The sequence below is a fragment of the Mus musculus genome, chromosome 4 (genome assembly GCF_000001635.26).
Source record: "Mus musculus strain C57BL/6J chromosome 4, GRCm38.p6 C57BL/6J".
Lineage (NCBI taxonomy): Eukaryota > Metazoa > Chordata > Mammalia > Rodentia > Muridae > Mus > Mus musculus.
Genome location: NC_000070.6, coordinates 113,808,601 through 113,832,971, shown reverse-complemented (window position 1 = coordinate 113,832,971; position 24,371 = coordinate 113,808,601). Strand labels below are relative to the sequence as shown.

At 35.8% G+C, this 24,371-nt stretch overlaps 1 protein-coding gene across 2 annotated transcripts in view; it reads left to right on the top strand.

Moving 5' to 3' along the window:
* Skint5 (selection and upkeep of intraepithelial T cells 5) overlaps positions 1 to 24,371 on the top strand; it is a 521,613-nt gene that overhangs the window by 166,532 nt on the left and 330,710 nt on the right. For both annotated transcript variants that reach the window (NM_001167878.1, NM_001167876.1), the window contains exons 18-20: positions 5,051 to 5,113; positions 13,745 to 13,807; positions 23,191 to 23,253. In NM_001167878.1, coding sequence (NP_001161350.1) covers positions 5,051 to 5,113; positions 13,745 to 13,807; positions 23,191 to 23,253 — 189 coding nt within the window. The remainder of the gene's footprint in view (positions 1 to 5,050; positions 5,114 to 13,744; positions 13,808 to 23,190; positions 23,254 to 24,371) is intronic.

Genomic DNA, 24,371 nt, shown 5'->3' with positions numbered 1-24,371 from the left:
TTAGAAAAGATTTCTTCTATAATTTTATTAAAAATGATTACTGGCCCTTTAATTTGAAAATCTTCAATCTCATCTACTCCTATTATCCATAGGTTTGGTCTTTCATTGTGTCCTGGATTTCCTGGATGTTTTTTGTTAGGATCTTTGTGCATTTTGCATTTTCTTTGATTTCTGTGCCCATGTTTTCTATGTAATCTTCTGCACCTGAGATTCTCTCTTCCATCTCTTGTATTCTGTTGCTGATGCTCACATTTATGGTTCCTGATTTCTTTCCCAGGGTTTCTATCTCCAGCATTGCCTCACTTTGGGTTTTCTTTATTGTGTCTACTTCCTTTTTTAGGTCTATTATATTTTTGTTCATTTCCATCACCTGTTTGGATGTGTTTTCCTGTTTTTCTTTAAGGACTTCCAACTGTTTGGTTGTGTTTTCCTGTTTTTCTTTAAGGACATGTAACTCTTTAGCAGTGTTCTCCTGTATTTCTTTAAGTGAGTTATTAAAGTTCTACTTGATGCCCTCTACCATCATCATTAGATATGCTCTTAAATCTGGGTCTAGCTTTTTGAGTGTTTTGGGGTACCCAGGACTGGGTAAGTTAGGAGTGCTATGTTCGGATGATGGTGAGTGTTCTTGGTTTCTGTTAGTTACCGTGGAGCCCACATTAGGCAACATATGATTATTCTGCAATACTTATTAGAGCAATTTACCTTTATCGCATTTTTAAAACAATTAATTCAAAGTTTCACTAATATCTGCCAATAGGAACCAGCTAGATATAATTGTTAAACTATTTCTCTACCTAGAGCAGTAATATTGTTAATGTTCTATTAGTTTTGTACTCTACCTTGTGACAGAGATATTTATTTAATTAATACCTATTATAATATCTGTCTGTTATGCTCTCTACCTGGAGCCACAAACTTCACTTAATTAATACATGTTCATACCAGGCAACTATCTATGCTTTTTTTACTGGGAATCAGTGACTAATATTCCCTTTCTAGTTCTGAAGTGCAGGTGAAATTTCCCATTATTAAGTGTCAAAAGTTTAGATTTCTGTCTTTATATCAATGAGTTATCTGGTCTATAGTACTTTGTACTTTTGTTTCTTGATTCTTTATTTATAGGTAGGTGTTTAGTGTAAAAAGACACACTTTTTCTGTGTCCCTGATTGGGGTGAGGAAGACAGGGTAGAAAGTGAAGGAAAATGGAAAGCTAATGCAGAAAGGATCTTTCCAGTGTAGATGCCTCTCTGGCATTCTCTGTCCCTCTCAAATCCAGCTACCTACAAATCCACCATGGTGAAGCCTATATTGCTGCACATGCCCCACTCAGTGGTTTGGGGGCAGTAAATTTTAATCTCAGGTTAGTTGAGTTCAAATCAATATGTTGTGCTCTATTTTGCTGCGATAAAATGGCCTGACAATGAAAACACAGCTCAATCAATATGAATAGATGAAGTGCTACTAGATCATGCAGATCTACTACTACACTATGATCTTCTTCGTCTGAGACAATATACAACCTGCAGTTCCTCCCTGAGAATATCACTGCTCTCTCTACTTGTAGTCAGTGTCTAATATTCCCTTCCTAGTTCTGAAATGCAGGTGAAATTTCCAAACTTTACGTATCAAAAGGTTATATTTCTGTCGTTATATCAATGAGTTACCTGGTCCAGCAAACTTGTACCTTTAATTTCCTGATTCTTTTTTCTGATCCTATTTTCTTCTTTTCCCTCTTCCTATGTGTCCGATCTCTTTCCATTTTTTTCTTCTTCTTTTCCCAGCCTTTTGCTCCACATTCTCTTTATCTGCCCAGTGTTGTGTTTCATTCTTTTCCAAATTATATAATTATCTTTTTTAAGCCATTAGGTGAATGCAACAAAAAATTAATATTTTAACATATATAATGCAGAATAAGATATATGATTTTTTTCTTTTTTGGAGTGCAAACCTAACATAGATACAAGTAAATTGTGATATACATGTGATGTTAATATGCAACATTGTCTGGTTGTAAAAGGCAACCCAATAGAGAGAAACATGATTTATTTTGGTGAGGTTCAAAAACTGCAATCTATTGTGATGTGTCTTCATGAAAATATAAATAAAAATAAATTCATCCCTATATGTGATGTATATAGGCCATAAAAATAAAAACCTCAAATTCACGTATATTCTAGCCAAAGTTCTCACTGACATGAGCCCATTCAATTAATATAGATGTCATCAATGGATGCAGTATGCTCATTATATAAGAAGTTGGGAATGGATATTTCTGATTGTGTTTATCCATACTTTGTCCCTATAGTCCATTTTTTTTAAACTGGTGGAGCTTTAGCCAATGCTGTTTTAAAAAAACTGGAGTTGCCTTTATATGAATTATGGAAGCAACTTTAACATGTTCATTCCCATTCAAGTAAATGATATATCTCGATATTCAATAATGTGTGTCCATACCCATGATGCAGAGGAATATATAGATATAAAGTTATGTTTTTTTTTTTAATCATCGAGGCTCAATTCATTAGCCTCTTAAACATATTTGTATCAGAAAAGCATATAAACTTGCTGGTTCATCAAAGTTGACATCCTTCGAATCACTGGTCATTTGTGGGCCTCCCAGTAAATTGAATTTTTTTTCCTAACAAGAACTATCTGAAGAGCATCAATTAGCTACTTTTAATCTGAAGCTGTGTGAGGATGATTATTCTGAAGATAAGCCATCTGTGCAGCTTAAACTCAAGAACTACACCTTTTCCCATGTGAAATGAAAAAAAAATGCCTCCTTGCTATAACATAATTTGCATGTAGTCAGTGACGTATTATGAATCATGTAATGATCGATGAGATATCTCAGAGTTTTGTGTCCCTATAGAAAGGATGCTGTGAGTATGACAATCCTTCACATAATATCAGGCCATAAGCCTCATTGGTGAATCTTCACTTTTCAGTAACATGGAGATGTACATCAAATGCATGGCTCACAATCATTGAAATAATTGCAAGTAAATCATAATGCAAAAATTAGAAAAAAATCTATGGTAAGCCATCATAAGCCTTCACTGGTGAAGATAAACATTTAAAGAAGGCTTGTTGGCATTCCCACAAGGAATTTTCCAACAGGAATGAAAGATGAATTAAAACCAAAAGAAAAATCAAAGAAAGAGGGATCCTGCTATGTGTAATAATAATAATCAAGGCTTTGAAGGAAAAAATGGTGAGGGAAGATGTTAGCTTATAATTTCACAAATATGGAAGAAGGAAACAAGTTAAAAGTTGCAAAGGACCACTGTTTTGGTATAAAACTTTATAACCCATGTTCAAAATATATTCAAATGAGAAGGAATAAGAACACAGGGTAACAGTGCTCAGATATTTGCATCTAGCATGCATTTTAGGTTTAGTATTGGAAAGGAAAAAAAAAGTTATGATGTTTAGGGGATAGATTGTATTTCCAATGATTAAGTTGAGAAGATTTTAAATTAAAAGGGAATTAATCAGAACCAGACTGGTCATAAAAGGACATTGAAATTCTTTGGAAAATGTGGGTACCAGAGAACTGGAGAGACAATAATATGACTATGAATTCAATGTGGTCTAAGGCAATATAAAGACATACAAAAGGACTGACTCACAGACACTGTGACCCCTTAACTATTTCCAGGGAAGTATTGTTATAATATCAGAGACTGTAGAAAATAGCAAATGGATAGGCATCAAAAACTATTGTGTAATAGCAGAGCTCTTAATTGCCCATCTTACAATGCTATTTATAAGTTGTTTCAAGAATCCCAAATATAGAGATAATTAGATTCTCTCTCTGAACTTCTTCAGACTTGCTGAGACTATTGGCAGGATACAATCTTTGAGAGTTGGAAAAAGCTTTGGCAGATATGAATGACTTACACTGTTATTTAGGTTGAGTTCTGAAAAGAGTCAATGCAATCAAGATGGGATACGTATAGGAGAATATATAAAAATTGGTCTGCTAGGTTCACTCAAAAATGAAAGTGACAACTGGCATGCTAGGGAAATTTTCATTGAAATATTAAATGCTATATACCAGCTGGCATTACTGACCCATGAAGCAAACCAAGTGGAATGATGTTACAGGGATGAAGCCAATTCAAAGGGAATAAGCTGAAATCTAAATTCAGACTCAATTAGACCATGCTGAAATAGAAAATACAACACAGTTTTGCAGCTATAAATTCTTATGGAAAGCCGAGATGAGCAAGGAAAATTCCTATCTTATTGGAAAAGATTGTACAATATCTTTAGAAATCTTCACTGATATTAAATTAGTATTTGTCATAGCCATGAACACATCATATGATATTAAGATGCAAGGCATGGTCTGATAGGGATCTTTGTGTTTCAAAATGTGAATACCTTGTGAATAATCAAGTACTTAGATCATTAAAGCTGAGATATATCCTATGGTGGAATGGAGAGGGATGCAACTGATATTGCTTCTAATATATATCATGTTACTACACTACATCATCCTACACCTAAAGAACTCTGAATTGTACATGTTTAGAGACCCAGATTTAGGAAATATTGCCCTTTGTAAATTATGTACAATCTGCTATAGATATCTGGTCTCAAAATGTCCAGTGCATTTATTGCGGGAAATTTGTTCATTTCCAACATAATAACAAACAAGGCATCTCTAGGGCAATGGCTGTCCTAGGTATGAATCAAAATGAGAGTTGAAATTCCAGGTGTGTTAATTTTATGATACAAGCACTACCGTTGGAGAAACAGCATATGTTCAAGAGAGATAAATAACATTTTTTCATGACATCAGAAAATAAATGAGGACCTAGATGGAGTCCTCACATTGAAAAAAGCATGCTGTTTCCCTTAGTTAGCTTGGAACGAATTTTCAGTCAAAAGTACCTCACAAAAATTATGAAGATCTAATATATGCTATGTCAAGCAGTGCTGCTCTAGACATGGCAACAGAAAACATCTGACTCAATCCTCCCAAACCTCAATGATGCAAAAAGAGAAACTAATTCAATGTATGGTCTTTTGCCCACAGGAGCAAAAATGGGGCTGTTGGAAAGCATTTTGTCAAGTATTCAAAGTTCCAATGTGGATCTAGGTATGATCAATGAAGATTTCAAAATAGAAATAAAACCCTTGATCTGTCAAAAATGGTATAATATAATTTAATGTTATTATTGGGATTTCCCTGTTGCCGGTGAATTCCTAGCTGCAATGAAAATCTGCTACAGGTGAAAGAAGAAGAGGTTTGGGAGTACAGGGAAATATGTTAATATTCAGCTCTTCTTGATCAAATGCCAAATAATATTTGGAATTAAATGGCATTGAAATAGGGGGCTTGATTGAAATAAGAGCTTATGCAACTTTGAATTCTAGAATGTTTGAAATACATACTGCAATAATTTAAAGGCTTTTACAAGTTCATAAGTAGTAGAAAATTATCAGGAATTAGAGAGAGAGAGAGAGAGAGAGAGAGAGAGACAGAGAGAGAGAGAGAGAGAGAGAGAGAGAGAGAATGTTAGGTGTGATTTGTGTGTGCAGATGGTCAAGTGTCTAACTAGCTGTCTTATATCCAAGATGTGCCCATAAATGTATGGGACAAGATCTTTCCCAACATTTGGGTACAGGGGTTCATATTCCTGTGAGACAAGAAACTTACCATGATGAACTGTAGTAGGAAAGGAAGGAGACTTCGGGCGGAAGATATTGATAAATATACACAAAAACAACCCAAGGCTTTGCCCATTTTACACACACAGTAAATAACCGGAATAAAGATATCGAATTTAAAGGAGGAAAAATAGCTTAAATGCCAAGAGCCCTACCACAGAAATGGTTATCCCCAAGTCTGTATTAGTTGATCAGTGTCTTGTAGGCAAAGGAAATATGATAGGAGACTGACTATATATTAAAAGAGAAACTGGAGACAAAAGATATAGAGAGTTCTGCCAACTCTTCGGAATTCCCTGCATATGCTATGAAAAAGTAAAAGGGAAAATTTTGAATGTTAATAGATTTTAAGTTGAAGTGGTAAATATTAATGAGTATTCCCACTATAATCTATTTTTTTAATTATTACCTTCCTTAGCAATGATTGTAATTGATTTAAATGGATGCTTTTTACTCTCCCTTCTAGTGAGCAGGAATGAAAAAAGTTGTTTTATTTTATGTAATTAAAACAATGAGTAATCCATGAAAAATATGAAAGGATCACTTCTACAGGGTACAAAATGAAGTCCTTCCCCATGTTAAAATCTTGCTTAAAAAACACTGGAAAATAATTTCATGAGTGCATAAGTTTTCATTACCTACATGGAAGTTTGTTGGCTGCTTCTAACACAGATATTTCAGAAAAATCTTTAAAGAAAAAGTATCTAATCCATTATGCTGCCTGTGAATGAAGGACATAACACAATTCAAGTGGCCATGCATAGGAGAGTATTTGATGTCTGTGAACAGATAAGTAACCAACTGTACATGAGAATGTGGTCATAGTAATGTGTTGCAGTAAATCACCAACACAAATATGTCACAGTGTGGGTCAATGAGCTATGCACAGACAGGCTTGTCTCCAGTCAAGCTGAGGTCTGAACCCCAATACCTGGTGGTGTTAATTCCCACCTACATGGGATGGAAGGCCCCACCTCATATGTCCTCCTAGACCCATGTCTCCTGTAGAAGTTACCGCCCCCACAACCCTCACAGGAGAAACATGGCTTTTAGACACATACACAATATTCCAAGTATCTGACTTTAAGGCTAAATTCATCCCAGTTACCTAGCAACAAAAAGATAACAGCCCACAATAAGAGGGGCTGTTTAGCCCCTTTTTACTCTGTCCTCTCTCTCCTTGCTCTATCTCTCTAACATCTTACACTCTAGCTTTTCCTTTCTCTCTTTACCCCCCCTTCCCTCTTGGCCATGGCCAGTCTCTCTCTCTCTCTCTCTCTCTCTCTCTCTCTCTCTCTCTCTCTCTCTCTCTCTCTCTCTCTCTCTCTCTCTCCCTCTCTCCCTCCCTCCATTCTATTCAACAAGGCCTGCTGTGCTTGAGCAATGTAATAGGCTTTCTCCTTAGAAACTGATTCAATTCACCACACATAAGGTTCTCCAGCCACAGACCTGACTAAGGACTCTCACCTGCATGGGGACCTCTCTAATTCTGCCCTCTCTTATGTATCTCCAGGGCTGAGGGTGTCAACCCAGGGCCCCTGGTATCAGGGACTTCCGTTTTCCATCCTCTGTCAAGGTGGTCCAGTACCTTCACACAGCCAGAAGGCCACCAGGTGCAGAGTGGAAATCATCTGGAAGTCCTGTGTTCACCTGCCAAGAGCACAGGAACTCTGGCAGGACTTGGGTTCTTTCCCTTCACCCTCTTCCCCTAAACCCAACTGCCCAACATCCCAGTAATTAAAAGACAACTCAGTTAATATGAATGCATTCTGTGCACCTAGATTGTGCAGATCTACCATAACAGTACACTAGCATCATCCACATCTATAAGATACTTTAGTATTTGAGGCTTCTTCAATCCATGAGCTTCTGCTCTTCTTTTCTTCTTGTTCCTCCTCCTCTGCATTCTCTCCCTCTTGAATTCTTTCCTTCTTCTCTCCTACAACATTCGAACTATCTTCCTTTATCTGCTCAGTCATCAGCTCATCTTTATTTTACAACTTAAGCTGGGAAGGTATACTAGAAATCACCTGAATACTGACTCATTTCTTGTTTGCAACCTCTCATAGGAGAAAGGAATTAACATCAAATATAATCAGCCCCCTAGTTATCCAACACTTCCCCTTTTTTTCTAATTAAAGCAGTATTTTCTCTCTGATATACTTGTATACAACTATTACTATTTTAAAATAGTAACAGTTTTCTATTTTAAAGTAGAAACTTAACACCCAGTCCATCGTGTTTGTTAATTAAATAGAAATATGTCTTCTGTACTTACTTAAAAATGTATAATTCTACATCTGGCTATATCTTGGCTTTAGATTGAATGTTGTCTGCCATCCTTGCTCACATAATCCTTTCAAAGTAAAAAGCCTGGATTGGCTAGGAGACTATGAAGGTTTTCTACTCATAAGAAATCCAAGAATGACCAATATTAACTGAAAATATATGGGAAAGCCAACACAGCTTCCAAAAGTTAGCCTATTTAAATAGACCACTGATTAATGGGACAGTCCTTTATTTCAACACATTGGAGTATATGTCTTTAGTCAATTGACCATGGTCATTTGACAGACTTACATGAATAGGAATATTAAGGAAAAGCCTACTCTGTCTTGGCATAATCAGGCTATCTTAATCTGTATTTGTGTCCTTACTTTGGACAGTACTATGTGTAGATGCAATGAGGGAATTCCTGCCTAGTGGCTGTTTCACCTCAAGTGGAGTAACTCAAAGATGCTTGGTTTCTTCTTTATATCCAATACAGGGAAAACGGTCAGGAGCAGACTAGTCTAAACAGCAAGTGAATAAAGAACATTAAACATCATGTTCTGTGGAATTCTGACATTTTTTAAAACCAACAATATGAGAAATCATCTAGACTGTTCTCTGTTGCTTACTCTCAGGCATTTTTGAATAAAATAACTTAAGACAACCTAACTACAAACTCAGTTCCATGAAATTACTATTTGGAACTTAACTCACTGGGTAAAAGATCTCAAATCTGTTTATAATTACAGCAATAGAAGTACCGGTTTTAAGACCTTTGTTTCAAATTTTCAGTATCAAAGACAACCAATAATAACCACACACAGTCCTAAACACTATGAAACTGGGACAATGACTCTTCATAACTTCTTCAAGTTGATATAGATATTGAGATATTTCTGAAGGGAGTGGGAATGGTACAGAAATGTGGGAATTCATGAGCCTGAAGAAGGCCACCCTAATGATTGTTCTAATGTCTGTGAAGTGAATAGATCTGGATGAAAAACCAAAACATCAGTAATTCAGCAGGCCAGTTAGTTCAGCATGTCTGTTGATGAAATTCACCAAAGGTGTATATAATGTAATATATACATATATCTCAAAAGAAAACTTTAATACCATCAACATAAAGTTTTTCTTTTATTCTCTAGAATCTCGACTTTCAGTAATCTCTCTCTATAAAATATGATCTATATAACTCTGGAGGGTGTAGATACCTTAATCATATTTCCAAAAACACAAGTAGAAAATATTTCCCCAAATCAGCATATCCTTCAACTTGTAACCAGAAAAACCTGTACATTGCACTCTGTCATAGACAAAGACTAAAAGAACCACTATACTCCAAATCACACTCAGTTTATTGTATTTAGGACTTTCTACTTTGTCATGAAAGCATACTAAACCTAAATTCCTATGGAGTCCACATTAGATAATATGAGTCTCCTGCAGACTTTATTAAATGCATTCACAGGTCTATCTATACCTATTTATAAGAGGCAGCTTATCAAATCTGGATTTAAACCGAAAATTCACATGAAGCCCACGTTAGAGAAAATATGGGTATCCTATAAGATTTATTAGAGCACTATAACTTTATACCATTTTTAAAGCAATTAATTAAAATATTCACTAATATCTCCCAATAGGAAGCAGCTAGATTTTAATTGTTAAACTCTCTGCCTCGAGCAGACATCCTGTTATACCATTTATTTGTTGTGCTCTCTACCTTGAGACATAGATATTTATTTAATTAATACCTATTATAATATCTGTATGTTATGCTCTCAACCTGGAGCTGCACACTTTAGTTAATTAACACTTGTTCATATCAGGAAATTCTCACTGCTCTCTCTTCTTGGAGTCAGTTACTAATATTCCCTTTCTAGTTCCGAACTGCATGTGAAATTTCCCATCTTTAAGTATCAAATGGTTATATTTTTGCCTTTGTATCAATGAGTTACCTGGTCCAGAGAACTTTGTACCTTTGTTTCCTGATTCTTTATTTACACGGAGGAGCTGAATGTAAGAAGAGCCACATTTTTTGTCATTGTTTGGTGTGGTGGAGGCAGTGTGGGGAATGGAGTATAAGTCAAAGAGAACACCGAACATCTCTCATTCAGTGCAGATGCCTGTCTGCCATTCTACGCAGGCCCCTCAAACCCTGCCACCTTCAAATATACACTGCTTCATCCTATATCGCCGCCCAAACCCATTCAAGTGTTTGAGGACAGTGAATTTTTATCTCAGTTTAGTCGAGTTTAAATCAATACATTGGACTCCATTTTGTTGTGGTCACTCTCCAACGCAAAAATGGCCTGGGAATGAAAACACAGCTTAGTTAACATGAATACATGCTGTGTGCCCAAATTGGGCAGATCTCCCACTACACTACCAACTTCCACATCTATGAAACCGTTTAAAACTTTTCTTCTTCTTCCCCTTCCTGCATGTCCTCTCCCTTTTCCATTTTCTCCATCTTCTCTTTCCCTACTTTCCACTCCACCTTCCCTTTGTCTGCCCAATATAATGTTTCATCTTTCACAAAATTATGTAATTTTCGTTTTGGGGCCATGAGGTGAATTCAGCATAAAATTAATATTTTAATTTACATAATGCAGAATAACAAACATCATGATTTTTCCCTTCTTAGAATGAAATTTTAACATAGATACAGTTACATTTTGAATATGTGTTAGGTTAATATAAAAACCAAGATTGTCTGGGAGGTAAAGGCAACCAAATAGGCAGAGAAAAATGATTTATTTTGGTGACGTTCAAGAACTGCACTTTATTGTGCTTCATGAAAATATCTTAAATAAACACATCCCTAAATGTGATGTAAGTAGGCCACAAATAAACCACAAACTCGTGTACATTCATGTCAAAGTTCTCCCTGACAAGAGCCATCCACTAAATGTAGATACTATCAATGGATGCAGTATGGCCATCATATTAGCAGTTGGGAAATAATGTTTCTGAATGCATTTATTAATATTTTGTCCCTGTTTTCACTTTTTTTTTTTGCTGGTAGATATTTAATCACACCTGTTTTAAAAATCTGGAGTTGCTTTATATGAATTACTGAAACAACTTTAACAGTGTAGATTCCCATTCAAGTTAATGATACAGATCTATATTGAATCATGTGTGTGCATTCCCATGATGCAGAGGGATATATAGATATACAGCCATCTAACTTTTAATCATCAAACATTTTTCATTACCTCTTACCCATAATTGTATGAGAAGTACCAAATAAAATTGCTAGTTCACCAAAGGTGACTTCCATGGAGACACTGTTCATTTGTGGGTCCCCCAGAATGGTAAATAAAATTCGTTTTGTGTACCAAGTATTATTTGGAGAGCAACCACTAGCTAATTTTAAGTATAAGCTGTATGATGATGATCAATCTGAATATAAGCACTCTGTGCAACCTAAACTCAATAACTACACCTTTTCACATGTGATATGAAAAGAAGTGCTTCCTTTTTGTTACATAAGTTGCATGCAGTCACTGACAAGTTATGAATCATGTAATGAAGGATGATATATCTCAGAGATGTGTGTCCTTGTAGAAGGATGTTGTGAATGTGGCAATCCTTCTTCACATAGCATCAGGACATAAAACACATTGGTGAATCTTCACAGTTTCAGTACATGGAAATGCACTTCGAATGCATGGCTCACAATCTATTGAAACAGTCTCAAGCAAATCATAATGCACAAATTAGAAGAAAGTATGGTAAGCAATCATTTGCCTTCACTGTTGAATATAAAACATTTCAAGGAGGCTTGCTGGCATTACCACAAGGAATTTTCCCACAGGACTTAAAGATGAATTAAAAAACAAAAGGAAAAGTCAAGCAAAGATGGATTCTGCTATGCCCAATAATAATCAATAATTTAAAATAAAAAGGGGTGGGGGAAGATGTTAGCTTACAATTTCACAAATATGAGAGGACAAAACTAGTTACCAGTTGCAAATGAGTATCTTTTTGAATAAAAATTTATAACCCTTATTCAAAATATATTCAAATGAGAAGAAATAATAACACAGGGATACAGTGCTCAGATATTTGGATCTAGAATGCATTTTAGGTACAGTCTTGGAAAGACAAATAAAATTATGATGTTTAGGGAATAGATTGTATCTCCAAAGTTGAAGTACAGAAGATTTTAATTTAAAAGAGAGTTCATCTGAACCAGACTCTGGACTCAAATGGGCATGGAAATTCTTGGAAAAATATGGATACCACAGAACTGGAGAGACAGTATTATATCTATGCATTCCACACATGCTAAGGCAATATAAAGATATCCCTATGGATGGACTAACTCACGAACATCGAGAACCATTAACTATTTCCAGGCATGTTTCATTATAATTATCAGAGATTGGAGAAAAATAGCAAAAGGATAGGCATCAAACAAACAAACAAACAAAAAACTATTGTGTAATAGCAGATCTATTCAGTGACAAAGTTACAATACTGTGATTAGTAATTTAGAGAGTCCCATATATAGAGACAATTTGAATCTGTCTCTGCTCTTCATCAGATTTTCTAAAACTAGAGGTAGGATGTCATCTTTGAGAGGGGGAAAAATCTTTGACTGATCTGAATGATTTACACTGTTATTTAGGTTGAGTTCTGAAAAGAGTCAATGCAATCAAGATGGGATACATAGAGGAGAAGGTAGAAAAAAATGGTCTGCTAGGTTCACCCAAAAATGAACGTGACATCTGGCATGCTAGGGAAATTTTCACTAAAATATCAAATGCTATGTACCATCTGGGATAACTGATCCATGAAGCCAACCAAGTGGAATGATGATACTAAGAGCGGGTGACAATTATAGGACAATACTCTGAAATCCAAATTCAGACTCAATTAGATCATGCTGAAATAGAAAGAACAAGATGGGTTTGAAAGTTTAAGTTACTGTGGAAAAATTCGATGAGTAAGGAAAATTCCTATCTTATTGGCAAAGATTATACAACCTCTATAGAACAACATTCAATGACATTTAGTTAATAATGGTCACAGCTATGAACAAAATCATATGATATCCAGATGCAAGGGAAATTGTGATAGGAATCTTGGTGTTTGAAAATAAGAATATTTTGTGAGTAAACAAGTACTTAACCATTAAAAACTGATGCACAATCTATGGTAGAATTGATAGGGATACAACTGATATTGATTCTAATATGTATCATGGTATTACATTAGATCATCCTAGACATAGAGAACTCTGAGGTTTACATGTGTCGAGACCCAGTTGAAGGAAATATGGTACTTTACAAATTTATTGTGTACAATCTTCTATAGGTATGTGTTCTCAAACTGTCCGGTGCTTTCTTTTGCGGAAAATTTGTTCATTTGCAACATAACAGTGAAGAAGGCATTTCTAGGGAATGGCTGACCTGGGTATAAATTAGAATGAAAGTATACATTCTAGGTATTTTCATTTTATGAGACAGGCACTGCCATTGGGACAAAAATCATCCTTTCAAGAGAGATATACAACATATTTTCCTGACATCAGAAAATGAAATGATGAACTAACTGAAGGACTAACAGTGAAAATTGCAAACTGTTTCCTTTGTTTGCTATGAAATAATTTGCAGTCAAAAATAACTCAATTAAATTATGAAGATCCAATATGTGCTATGACAAGCAGTGCTGCTCTAGACATGGCAATAGATAAGCATCTTACACAACACCCCAAACATCAATGATATAAAAATAAAAACTAATTCAATGTATGGTTTTTTTTTGCCAACAGAGACAAAAGTGTTGCTGTTGAAAAGTATTCAATCAAGTATTCAAAGTTCCACTGTGTATCTAGGTATGGTCAATGGATCTAGGTAGGGACAATGGGAATTAAAACCCATTGTCGGAAAATGTGTGTAAATAAAATTTAATGGTATTATTGGGATTTCCTTGATGTAAATGTATCCCTAGATATGATGAAATTCTTCTACAGGTGAAAGAGCAAGAGTGTTTTGGAAGTACAAGAAAATATGTTAATATTCAGCTCTTCTTGATCAACAGCCAAATAAAATTTAGAAGTGAATGGCATTAAAATAAGAGGTTTGATTGAAATAGGAGCTTATGAAACTTTGATTTCTGAGAAATTTTGTAATACAGTCTGGCTTAATTGAAACAGTTATAACAAGTTCATGTGTAGTAAAAAGTTATTAGGAATTACAAATTTAAAAAAAAGAGAATGTTAAGTCTAATATATATGAGAAGAGTTCAACTGTAAAATTAGTCTTATATCCATGATATGCCCACAAATGTTTGGGGCCTTGATCTTTCCCAACATTTGGGTACAAAGGTTAATATTCCTGTTAGACAATAAATGTAAAACAATGAAATGTAGGGGGAAATGATGGGAGCTTCAGGGGAAGATATTGATCTGTATCCTCAAAAACAACCCAAGTCTTTTCTCATTAAAAAAAAAAAAAAAAAAAAAAGGACACAACCAGAACAGAGATATCAAATTTAAAGGAGAATCAATGGATTAAATGCCAATGCCAAGAGCCCTACCACAGAAATGGTTACCTCCCAAGCCTATATTAGTAGATTAATATCTGTAGGCAAAGGAAATATAACAGGAGATTGACTATCTGTTATGAGAAAAACTGGAGAAAAAATATATAGAAGATTCTGCCCAATTTTGGGAAATCCCTGAATATTTTATGAAAATGTAAATTGGAAAATTTGAATGTTAACTGATTTTAGGGCTGAATTGATAAATATTAATGTGTGTTCTCATTAGAGTCTTTAGTTTCCTTTACCTTCCTTCTTATCTAAGCAATGATTGTAATTGACTTAAAGGGTTGCATTTTACTGTCCTATTTAGTGAGCAGGAAAGGGAAAAGTTTGCTTTATTGTCCCTAATTAGAACAATAATTAATTCACTGAAAAGTTTTAAAGGATGACATATTCTATAAGGAAGTTAGAAAAGTCCTTCACAATGTCAAAACCTTGTTCTAAACTCACTGGAAATAATTTGTATATAATGTTGTCAATACATATGTTTTCATTACCTGGATGTAAGTTTGTTGGTTGCTTCTAGCACAGATACTTCAAAGTAATCTTTAAGGAAAGTATATCTAATTCATTATGCCGGCTGTAAATGAAGGACATACCTTAATTCAAAATGGCCATGCATGGGAGTGTATTTGATGTCTCTGAGTATTTGATGTTCTGAGAGAAGTAAACAACTCTACATGAGAATATAGTATGCATGCATAGTGATGTGTTGCCATAAACCTCCAACCCATATATGCCCCTCTAATTAAAAGACAACTAAATTAGTATGAGTACATGCTGTGTGCCTAGATTGGGCAGATCTACCTGTCACTATACTACTATCTTCTACTAATATGAGACCCATTAGAACCTGCAGTTTCTCCAAGCTTTGTGGTTCTGCTCTAGTTTTCTTCTTCCTCCTACTCTGTGTCCACTCCCTCTTCCATTTTCTCTTTCTTCTCTCTACCAAGTTTCAAATCCATCTTCTCTTTATCTGCTTAGGCATCTGGTCTCCTTTATTTTACAAAATAAGCTGGGAAATTTTATTTTTATAGGACATCACCTTAGTGCTGACTCTTTCCTTATTTGTAGCTCCTCACAGGAGAACAGAATTAACATCAAATATAATCAGTCCCAGGGATATCTACTACATTCTTCCTTTCTGTCCAATTAAAAGACTATTTTATATAAGATATAATTTTACACAACTGTTACTGTTGTGTAATTTATAAAGTAGAAGAGATTTAAAACCCAGTCCATCTTCTTTGTTAATTAAATGGAACCTCTGTTATCTATTCTTACTTATAAGAATAATAATTTTACATCTGACTATGTCTTGGCTTTAGATTCAAATCCATCTGAAATCTATCCTACCAAAACTGTTCCTCTCAAAGTAAAGATCCTGGGTTGGATAGGAGACTATTTAATTATCAACCCCATCAGAAATCTAAGAACAAATGATATTAACTAAAATATATATAGGAAGGCCAATACAGCTTCCAAAATTTAGCCATTAATTAGAGACTGCTGATCACATGTGCAGTTCCTTACTTCAACACATTGGAGCAGCATATGTCTTTAGTCTACAGGCCCTGGGCATTTGACAGACTTACTGAAACAGGATTATTAAGGAAAAGCCTACTCTGTCTTGGCATAATCAGGCTGTCTTAATCTGTATTTGTGTCCTTACTTTGGACAGTATTATGTCTGTAGATGAAATGAGGCAATTCTTGCCTCGTGGCTGTTCCATCACATCTGGAGTAACTCAAAGAAGGTCAATTTCTTTGAATCCTATACAGGGAAAATTGTCAGGAGAAGACTAGTCTCAACAACAAGTCAATAAATAACATTAAACATCATATTCTGTGGACTTCTGTCATTTTTAAAACCCAATCATCTATGTCAAGTGGTCTGGTCCATTCTCTGTTACTTGCTCTTGGGTATTTCTGATTAAAATAATTTAACACACAGTAACTATAAACTCAGCTTCATGAAATTTCTATTTGGAACTTAACTCACATGTTTATATATCTCAGATCTGTTTATAATAACAGCAATAGATGGACTGGGTCTAAGACCTGTACTTCAAATTTTAGTATAAAAGAAAACCAATAATAATCATACCCAGTCCTAAATACTATGGAATTTGGAAAATAAATCTTCATAATTTCTTCAAGATAAATATGGGTGTTGAGATATTTATGAAGGGAGTGGAAAAGGTAGGGAAATGGGGCAATTCATTAGTAGCCTTTAAAAGGCCAAACCAGCAATTGTCTCTGATGTCTGTGTCATGAATGGATCTGGCTGAAAAACCAAAACATCAGTAGTACAGACAGTTCAATTCACCATGTCTAAGGATGAAATTCACCAAAGGTTTACATACTCTAATACATACATATATATATATGTGTGTATGTGTGTGTGAGTAATTTTAATATCATCAAAGTAACCTTTTTTTTTTAAATTCTCTGGCATATTGTGTTTCATGGAGTCTCTCCCTATCAAATAAGATCTATATAACTCTTGAAGTTTGAAATATCTTAATCACCTTTTCCTAAAACACAAAGAAAATACATTTTCCCAAAATCACCTTATCCTTCAAATGGTAACCTTACAAAAAAAATGTAGCTTTACTCTGTCCTAGAGGAACAATTAAACAACCACAATACACAAAATCTCACACTGTTTAGCCTATAGAGTCCTTTCTAATTTATCATGCCAGGATACTAAATCTAAAGTCCAGTGGAGCCCATGTTAGAGAATATGAGTTTTCTGAAAATTTTATGAAATTGATTCATGCAACTATTATACCTGTTTATAATTGGCAGCTTGTTTAACTTTGATTTAAACCCAAAATTCCCATGGAGCCCACATTATACAAATATGAGTATCCTGTAATACTTATTACAACAATATATCTTTACACCATTTTTTATTTTTTATTTTTTAAATATTTTATTAGGTATTTTCCTCAATTACATTTCCAATGCTATCCCAAAAGTCCCTCATACCCTCCCCCACCACTCCCCTACCAACCCACTCCCACTTTTTGGCCCTGGCGTTCCCTGTACTGGGGCATATAAAGTTTGCATGTCCTATGGGACTCTCTTTCCAGTGGTGGCCAATTAGGCCATCTTTTGATACATATGCAGCTAGAGTCAAGAGCTCCGGGGTACTGGTTAGTTCATAATATTGTTGCACCTATAGGGTTGCAGAACCCTTTAGCTCCTTGGATACGTTTTCTAGCTCCTCCATTGGGGGCAGCGTGATCCATCCAATAGCTGACTGTGAGCATCCACTTAAGTGTTTGCTAGGCCCCGGCATAGACAAATATGAGTATCCTGTAATACTTATTACAACAATATATCTTTATACCATTTTTAAAGCAATTAATTATAACTTTCACTAATATCTCCCAATAAGAAGCAGCTAGATTTTAATTGCTAAAATCTGTCTACCTAGAGCAGCAATCCTGTTATATATTCTATTTGTTATGCTCTCTACCATGAGACATAGACACTTATTTAACTAATACCTATTATAATATCTATCTGTTTTGCTCTCTACCTGGAGCCTCAGACTTCAGTTAATTAACACATGTTCATAACAGGTGATTATCACTGCTCTTTCTACTTTGAGTCAGTGACTAATATTCCCTTTCTAGTTCTGAACTACAGGTGGAATTTCCCATCTTTAAGTAACAAAGGTTAAATTTCTGTCTTTATATCAATGAGCTACCTGGTCCAGAAAACTTTGTACCTTTGTTTCCTGCTTCTTTATTCACATGTTTGAGCTTAGGGTAAAAAGACCCACTTTGTCTGTGTCCCTGATTGGGGTTGGAAATATGGGGTTGGGAGTGAAGGATTAGGGAAACCTAACAAAGAAAGGCTCTAAACAGTGTAGGTAGGTGCCTCTCTGCCATTCTCTAGGCCTCTCAAACCCAGCCACCTACAAATCCACCGTGCTGGATTCTATATTGATGGACAAGCCACATACAATGGTTTAGGTGCAGTGAATTTTTATCTCAGGTTAGTTGAGTTCAAATCAATAAATTGTACTCCAATTTGTTGTGATAAATCTCCAATCCAAAAATGGCCCGGCAATGAAAATACAACTCAGTCAATATGAATAGATGTTGTGTGCCTAGATTATGTAGATCTACCATTACACTACAATCTTTCACATGTATTAGATCTTTTACAACTTGCACTTTCTCCAGGCCATACGTTTCTGATCCTATTTTCCACTTACCCCTCTTCTTATATGTCCTCTCCCTTTCCATTTTCTTCTTCTCTTTCTAAACTTTCTGTTCAACCTTCTCTTTATCTGCCCAATGTAATGTTTCATTCTCCTCCAAATTATATAATTATCATTTTTAAGCCATTAGGTGAATGTAACAAAAAATAATGTCTTAACTTACATAAAGAAGAACTAGAAATATCATGATTTTTCTCCTTTTGGAGTGCAAACTTAACATAGATAAAAGTAAGGTGTGATATATGTGTGATGTTAATATATAAACTAAGATTATCTAGGAGTCAAAGCAACCCAATAGACAGAGAAAAATGATTTCCTTTTTGATGAGGTTCAAGAACTGCACTCTATTGCCATGTGCCTTCATAAAAATATCCTAAATAAATTAATCCCTATATGTGATGTATATAGGCCATAAAAATAATAACCTCAAACTCAGGTATATTCTTGCAAAAGTTCTCCCCGACAAGAGCCCATTCAATTAATCTAGATGCATTCAATGGATGCAGTATGCCTACCATATCAGTAGGTGGAAATGAATGTTTATGAATGCATTTATTCATATTTTCTCCTTAAACTCTATTTTTAAGCTGGTGGAGCATTATAAAATGCTGTTTTAAAAAGCTGGAGTTGCAAGCTGGGCGGTAGTGGCACATGTCTTTAATCCCAGCACTCGGGAGGCAGAGGCAGGTGGATTTCTGAGGTCGAGGCCAGCCTGGTCTACAGAGAGAGTTCCAGGCTAAATATTTCTTGGTAGACAAAAGAAATTTTACTCAACTTACTGGGAGACCCACAAATGACCAGTGACTTTAAGGATGCCAGGGCTACATAGAGAAATCCTGTCTTGAAAAACCAAAACTCTCCTTACCCCCCCCCCCCAAAAAAAAGCTGGAGTTGCCTTTATATGAATTACTGAAACAACTTTAACAATGTTGATTCCCATCAAGTTAATAATAGAGCTTTATATTGAATCATATTTGTTCATATCCATGATGCAGAGGAATATATAGATATACAGCTATCTAACTTTTAATCATTGAGGCTCAATTCACTACCCTCTTATACATATTTGTATGAGAAGTAGCAAATAAACTTGCTGGTTCATCAAAGTTGACATCCTTAAAGTCACTGGTCATTTGTGGGTCTCCCAGTAAGTTGAATAAAATTTCTTTTGTCTACCAAGAAATATTTGGAATGAACCATTATCTACATTTAACTGTAAGCTGTGTGAGGATGATCAATCTGAAGATAAGCCATCTGTGCTGCTTAAACTCAGTAACTACACTTTTCCCATGTGATATAAAAAAGAGCCTCCTTTTTGTAAAATAAGTTGCATGCATTTGGTGACTTGTTATGAATCATGTACTGAAAGATGAAATATCTCAGAGTTATGTGTCCTTATAGAAGGATGTTGTGAGTGTGTCAATCCTTTTTCACATAGCATCAGGCCATAAGCCTCATTGGTGAATCTTCACTGTTTCAGTAACATGGGGATACACTTCAAATGCATGGTTCACTGTCTATTGAAATAATTTCAAATAAATCATAATGCATAAATTAGAAGAAACTATGATGAACAGTCACACATTTTCATTGGTGAAGATAAAACATTTAAAGGAAGCTTGTTGGAAGTCCCATAAAAAATTTCCCACAGGAATGAAAGATGAATTAAAACCAAAACAAAAATCAAAGCAAGAGGGATTCTGCTATGTACAATAATAATCAAGGCTATTATTCTAGGAAAAAGGGCTGGGTGAATTTGTTAGCTTATAATTTCACAAATATGGAGGGAAGGAACAAGTTACCAGTTGCAAAGGAGCACTCTTTTGGTATAAAACTTTATAATCCATGTTCAAAATATATTCAAATGAGAAGGAATAAGAAGACAGGATAACAGTGCTCAGATATTTGCATCTAGCATGTATTTTAGGTTCAGCATTGGAAATGCAAAAAAGTTGTGATGTGTAGAGAATAGATTGTATCTCCTATGATGAAGTTCAGAAGATTTTAAATTAAATGAGAGTTAATCAGAACCAGACTGGACACAACAGGATATTGAAATTCTTTGGAAAATGTGGGTACCACAGAACTGAAGAGACAGTATTATGACTATGCATTCAACGTGGTCTAAGGCAATATAAAGACATACAAATGGATGGACTGACTCACAGACTCTGGGACCCCTTAACTATTTCCAGGCAGGTTGTCTTATAATATCAGAGATTGGAGAATGGATAGGCATCACAAACTATTGTGTAATAACAGAGCTGTTCAGTGTCCTGCTTTCAATGCTGTTTATAAGTTTTTTTTCAAGAATCCCAAATGTAGAGATAATTAGATTCTGTCTCTGAACGTCTTCAGATTTTCTGAGACTATTGGTATGACATGATCTTTAAGAGGTGGAAAAGGTTTTGAAAGTTCTGGATAACTTACACTGCTATTTAGTTTGAGTTCTTGAAAGAGTTAATACAATCAAGATGGGATGCATAGAGGAGGATGTAGAAAAAAAGGTCTGCGAGGTTCACCCAAAATGAACATCACATCTGGCATGCTAGGGAAATATTCACTAAAATATCAGATGCTATGTACCAGCTGGGTTTACTGATCCATGTAGCCCACCAAATCTCATGATGTTACTCACAGGGAAGGGGCCAATTTAATGGCAATAAGCTTATATCCAATTTCAGATTCTATTAGACCATGCTGAGCTAGAAAGTACTTAATGGCTTTAAGTTCCTGTGGAAATGCTGGATGAGCAAGGAAAATTCCTATCTTATTGGCAAAGATTGTACAATCTCTTTAGAAATCTTCACTTATGTTTAATTAATATTGGTCACAACCATGAACAAAATCATATTATATCCAGATGCAAGGCATGTTATGATAGGGATCTTGGTGTTTGAAAATATGAATACCTTGTGAATAATCAAGTACTTAGACCATTAAAAGCTGAGGCACCACCTATGGTGGAATGGAGAGGAATACAACTGATATTGGTTCTAATATGTATCATGGTACTACATTAGATCATCCTAAACCTAAAGAACTCTGAGATTTACATGTTTACAGACCCAGTTTTAGGAAATATTGTCCTTTGTGCATACACACACACACACACACACACACACACACACACATATACATACATCTATATATATATAGCAATCTGCTATAGGTATCTGGTCTCAAAATGACTGGTGCTTTTATTGTGGGAAATTAATTTGATCATTTGGAACATAATAACAAACAAGACATCTCTAGGGCAATGATTTTCCTAGGTACAAATCAGAATAAAAGTCTATATTCCAGGTGTGTTTAATTTGTGAGAGAAACACTACCATTGTGTGGGAATTAAAGGGGGGCTGGGGAAGGAAGTAAGAAGGGATGATAGCTCACACCCAGCCAGAATTCCTCCAATGCAGTAGGCAGGCAGATATGGGAGTGCTGGCAGACTCTTTGAACTAGGCCCCAGGTGGGCATCTAAGCCACTGACCCCATTCAACACGGGGGGCGGGGAGGTGGACAAGGGGCAGTCCACAAAAACAATAGGCCCTGGGGGACACTCTGTGCCCCCGGGGTATGGGAGAGCAGACTTAGGAAGGGAGGTTCCCACACAGGCAAGAATAAGTGTAGTGAGCTTGATGAACAGAGACAATCTATGAATTTAGAGCTTTATTATAGAAAGGTAGGGAGAATGAGAGAAGGTAAATGAGAGAGAGACTGACCATGGCCAAGAGGAGAGAAGGGGGAAAGTAGAGAGAGAGAGAAGAAAGGCTAGAGAGAAAGAGGGAAAGAGAGGAAGAGAGAAGAAAATTTTGTAAGGGGAGTAAGAGCAAGAGACCAAGAGAGTGAGGTAGGGCCAAGCAGCCCCTCTTACGTTATGCTGTATCCTTACTGTTGTTAGGTAACTGGGAAGGAGTCTAGCCTGAAGGTGAGAAGCTTGGGATATTGATACTTGACTACTAGCCATGCTTCTCCCGTGGGGGCTGAGGGGGCAGTAACTTTGACAGGAGCCTTGAGTCCAGGAGACATGAGAGAACTCCTTCCATCCCATGTAGGTGAATTATCACCAAGGGGTCCTGGCGTTCCATACTGCTGCTCAATTGGAGACCAGTCCATCTTTGTACAGCCCAATGCCCCACACCATTGGACAAAGAGCATAGGTCCAAGAGAGATAAACAACACATTTTCCTGACATCAGAAAATAAATGAGGACCTAGCTGGAGGCCTCATAGTGACAAAAGCAAGCTCTTTACCCGTGTTAGTTAGGAAAACATTGCAGTCAAAAATACCTCGCAAAAATAATGAAGATCTGATATATGCTATGCCAAGCAGTGATCCTCTAGACAGGGCAACATAAAACATCTCACTCAATCCTCCCAAACTTCAATGATACAAAAAGAGAAACTAATTCATTGTATGGTCTTTTGCCTACAGGAATAAAACAATGGCTGTTGGAAAGAATTGAATCAATTATTCAAAGTTCCAGTGTGTATCTAGGTATGATCAATAAAGATTTTAAAATAAAAATAAAACCCATGGTCTGTGAAAAACGATATAATATAATTTAATGGTGTTAGTGGGATTTCTCTGTTGACTCTACATACCTAGCTGCAATACCTAGCAGATGAAAATCTGCTACAGGTGAAAGAACAAATGTGTTTGGAACTACAAGGAAATATGTTATTATGCAGTTCTGGTTGAACAAATGCCAAATAATATTTGGGAATAAATGGCATTGAAATAGGAGGCTTGACTGAAATAAGAGCTTATGCAACTTTGATTTCCAGAAAGTTTTAAATACAGACTGCACAGATTGAAAGGCTTTTACAAAGTTCATAGGTAGTAGAAAGTTACCAGGAATTACAAAAGAAAGAAAGAAAGAAAGAAAGAAAGAAAGAAAGAAAGGAAGGAAGGAAGGAAGGAAGGAAGGAAGGAAGGAAGGAAGAAAGAAAGAAAGAAAGAAAGAAAGAAAGAAAGAAAGAAGGAAGGAAAGAAGGAAAAAGATAGAGAGAGAATGCTGAGTTTAATTTGTGTGTGCAGATGGTCAAGTGTCAAACTAGAGGTCTTATATCCATGGCATGCCCATAAATGTATGGGGACAAGATCTTTCCCAACATTTGGGTATGAGGGTTCATATTCCTCTGAAACAAGAAACTTATTTTCTGATACTTTATTCGCATGGAGGAACTGAGTATAAAGAGACCCACATTTCATGTATCCTTAATTTGGGATTGGGGGAGGCAGTGTGGGGAATGAAGGATAAGGGGAAGAGAACACAGAAAATCTCTCATCCAGTGTAGATGTCACTTTCTCTGTAGGCTCCACATACCCAGCCACCTTCAAATCCACCACGCTGTAGCCCATATTGCTGCCCAAGCCAAAATCAGTCATTGTCAGGCAGTGAATTTTTATCTCAGATTAGTTGAGTTCATATCCATAGGTTGGGTGCCAACTTGTTCTGTTAAATCTCCAATCCAACAATGTCCCAGCAATGAAAACACACCTCAATTAATATGAATACATGCTGTATGCCTAGATTGGGCAGATCTGTGCTATACTGCCATCATCCACACCTATGAGACCTTTTAGAACATGCAGTTTCTCCAGGCCATGTG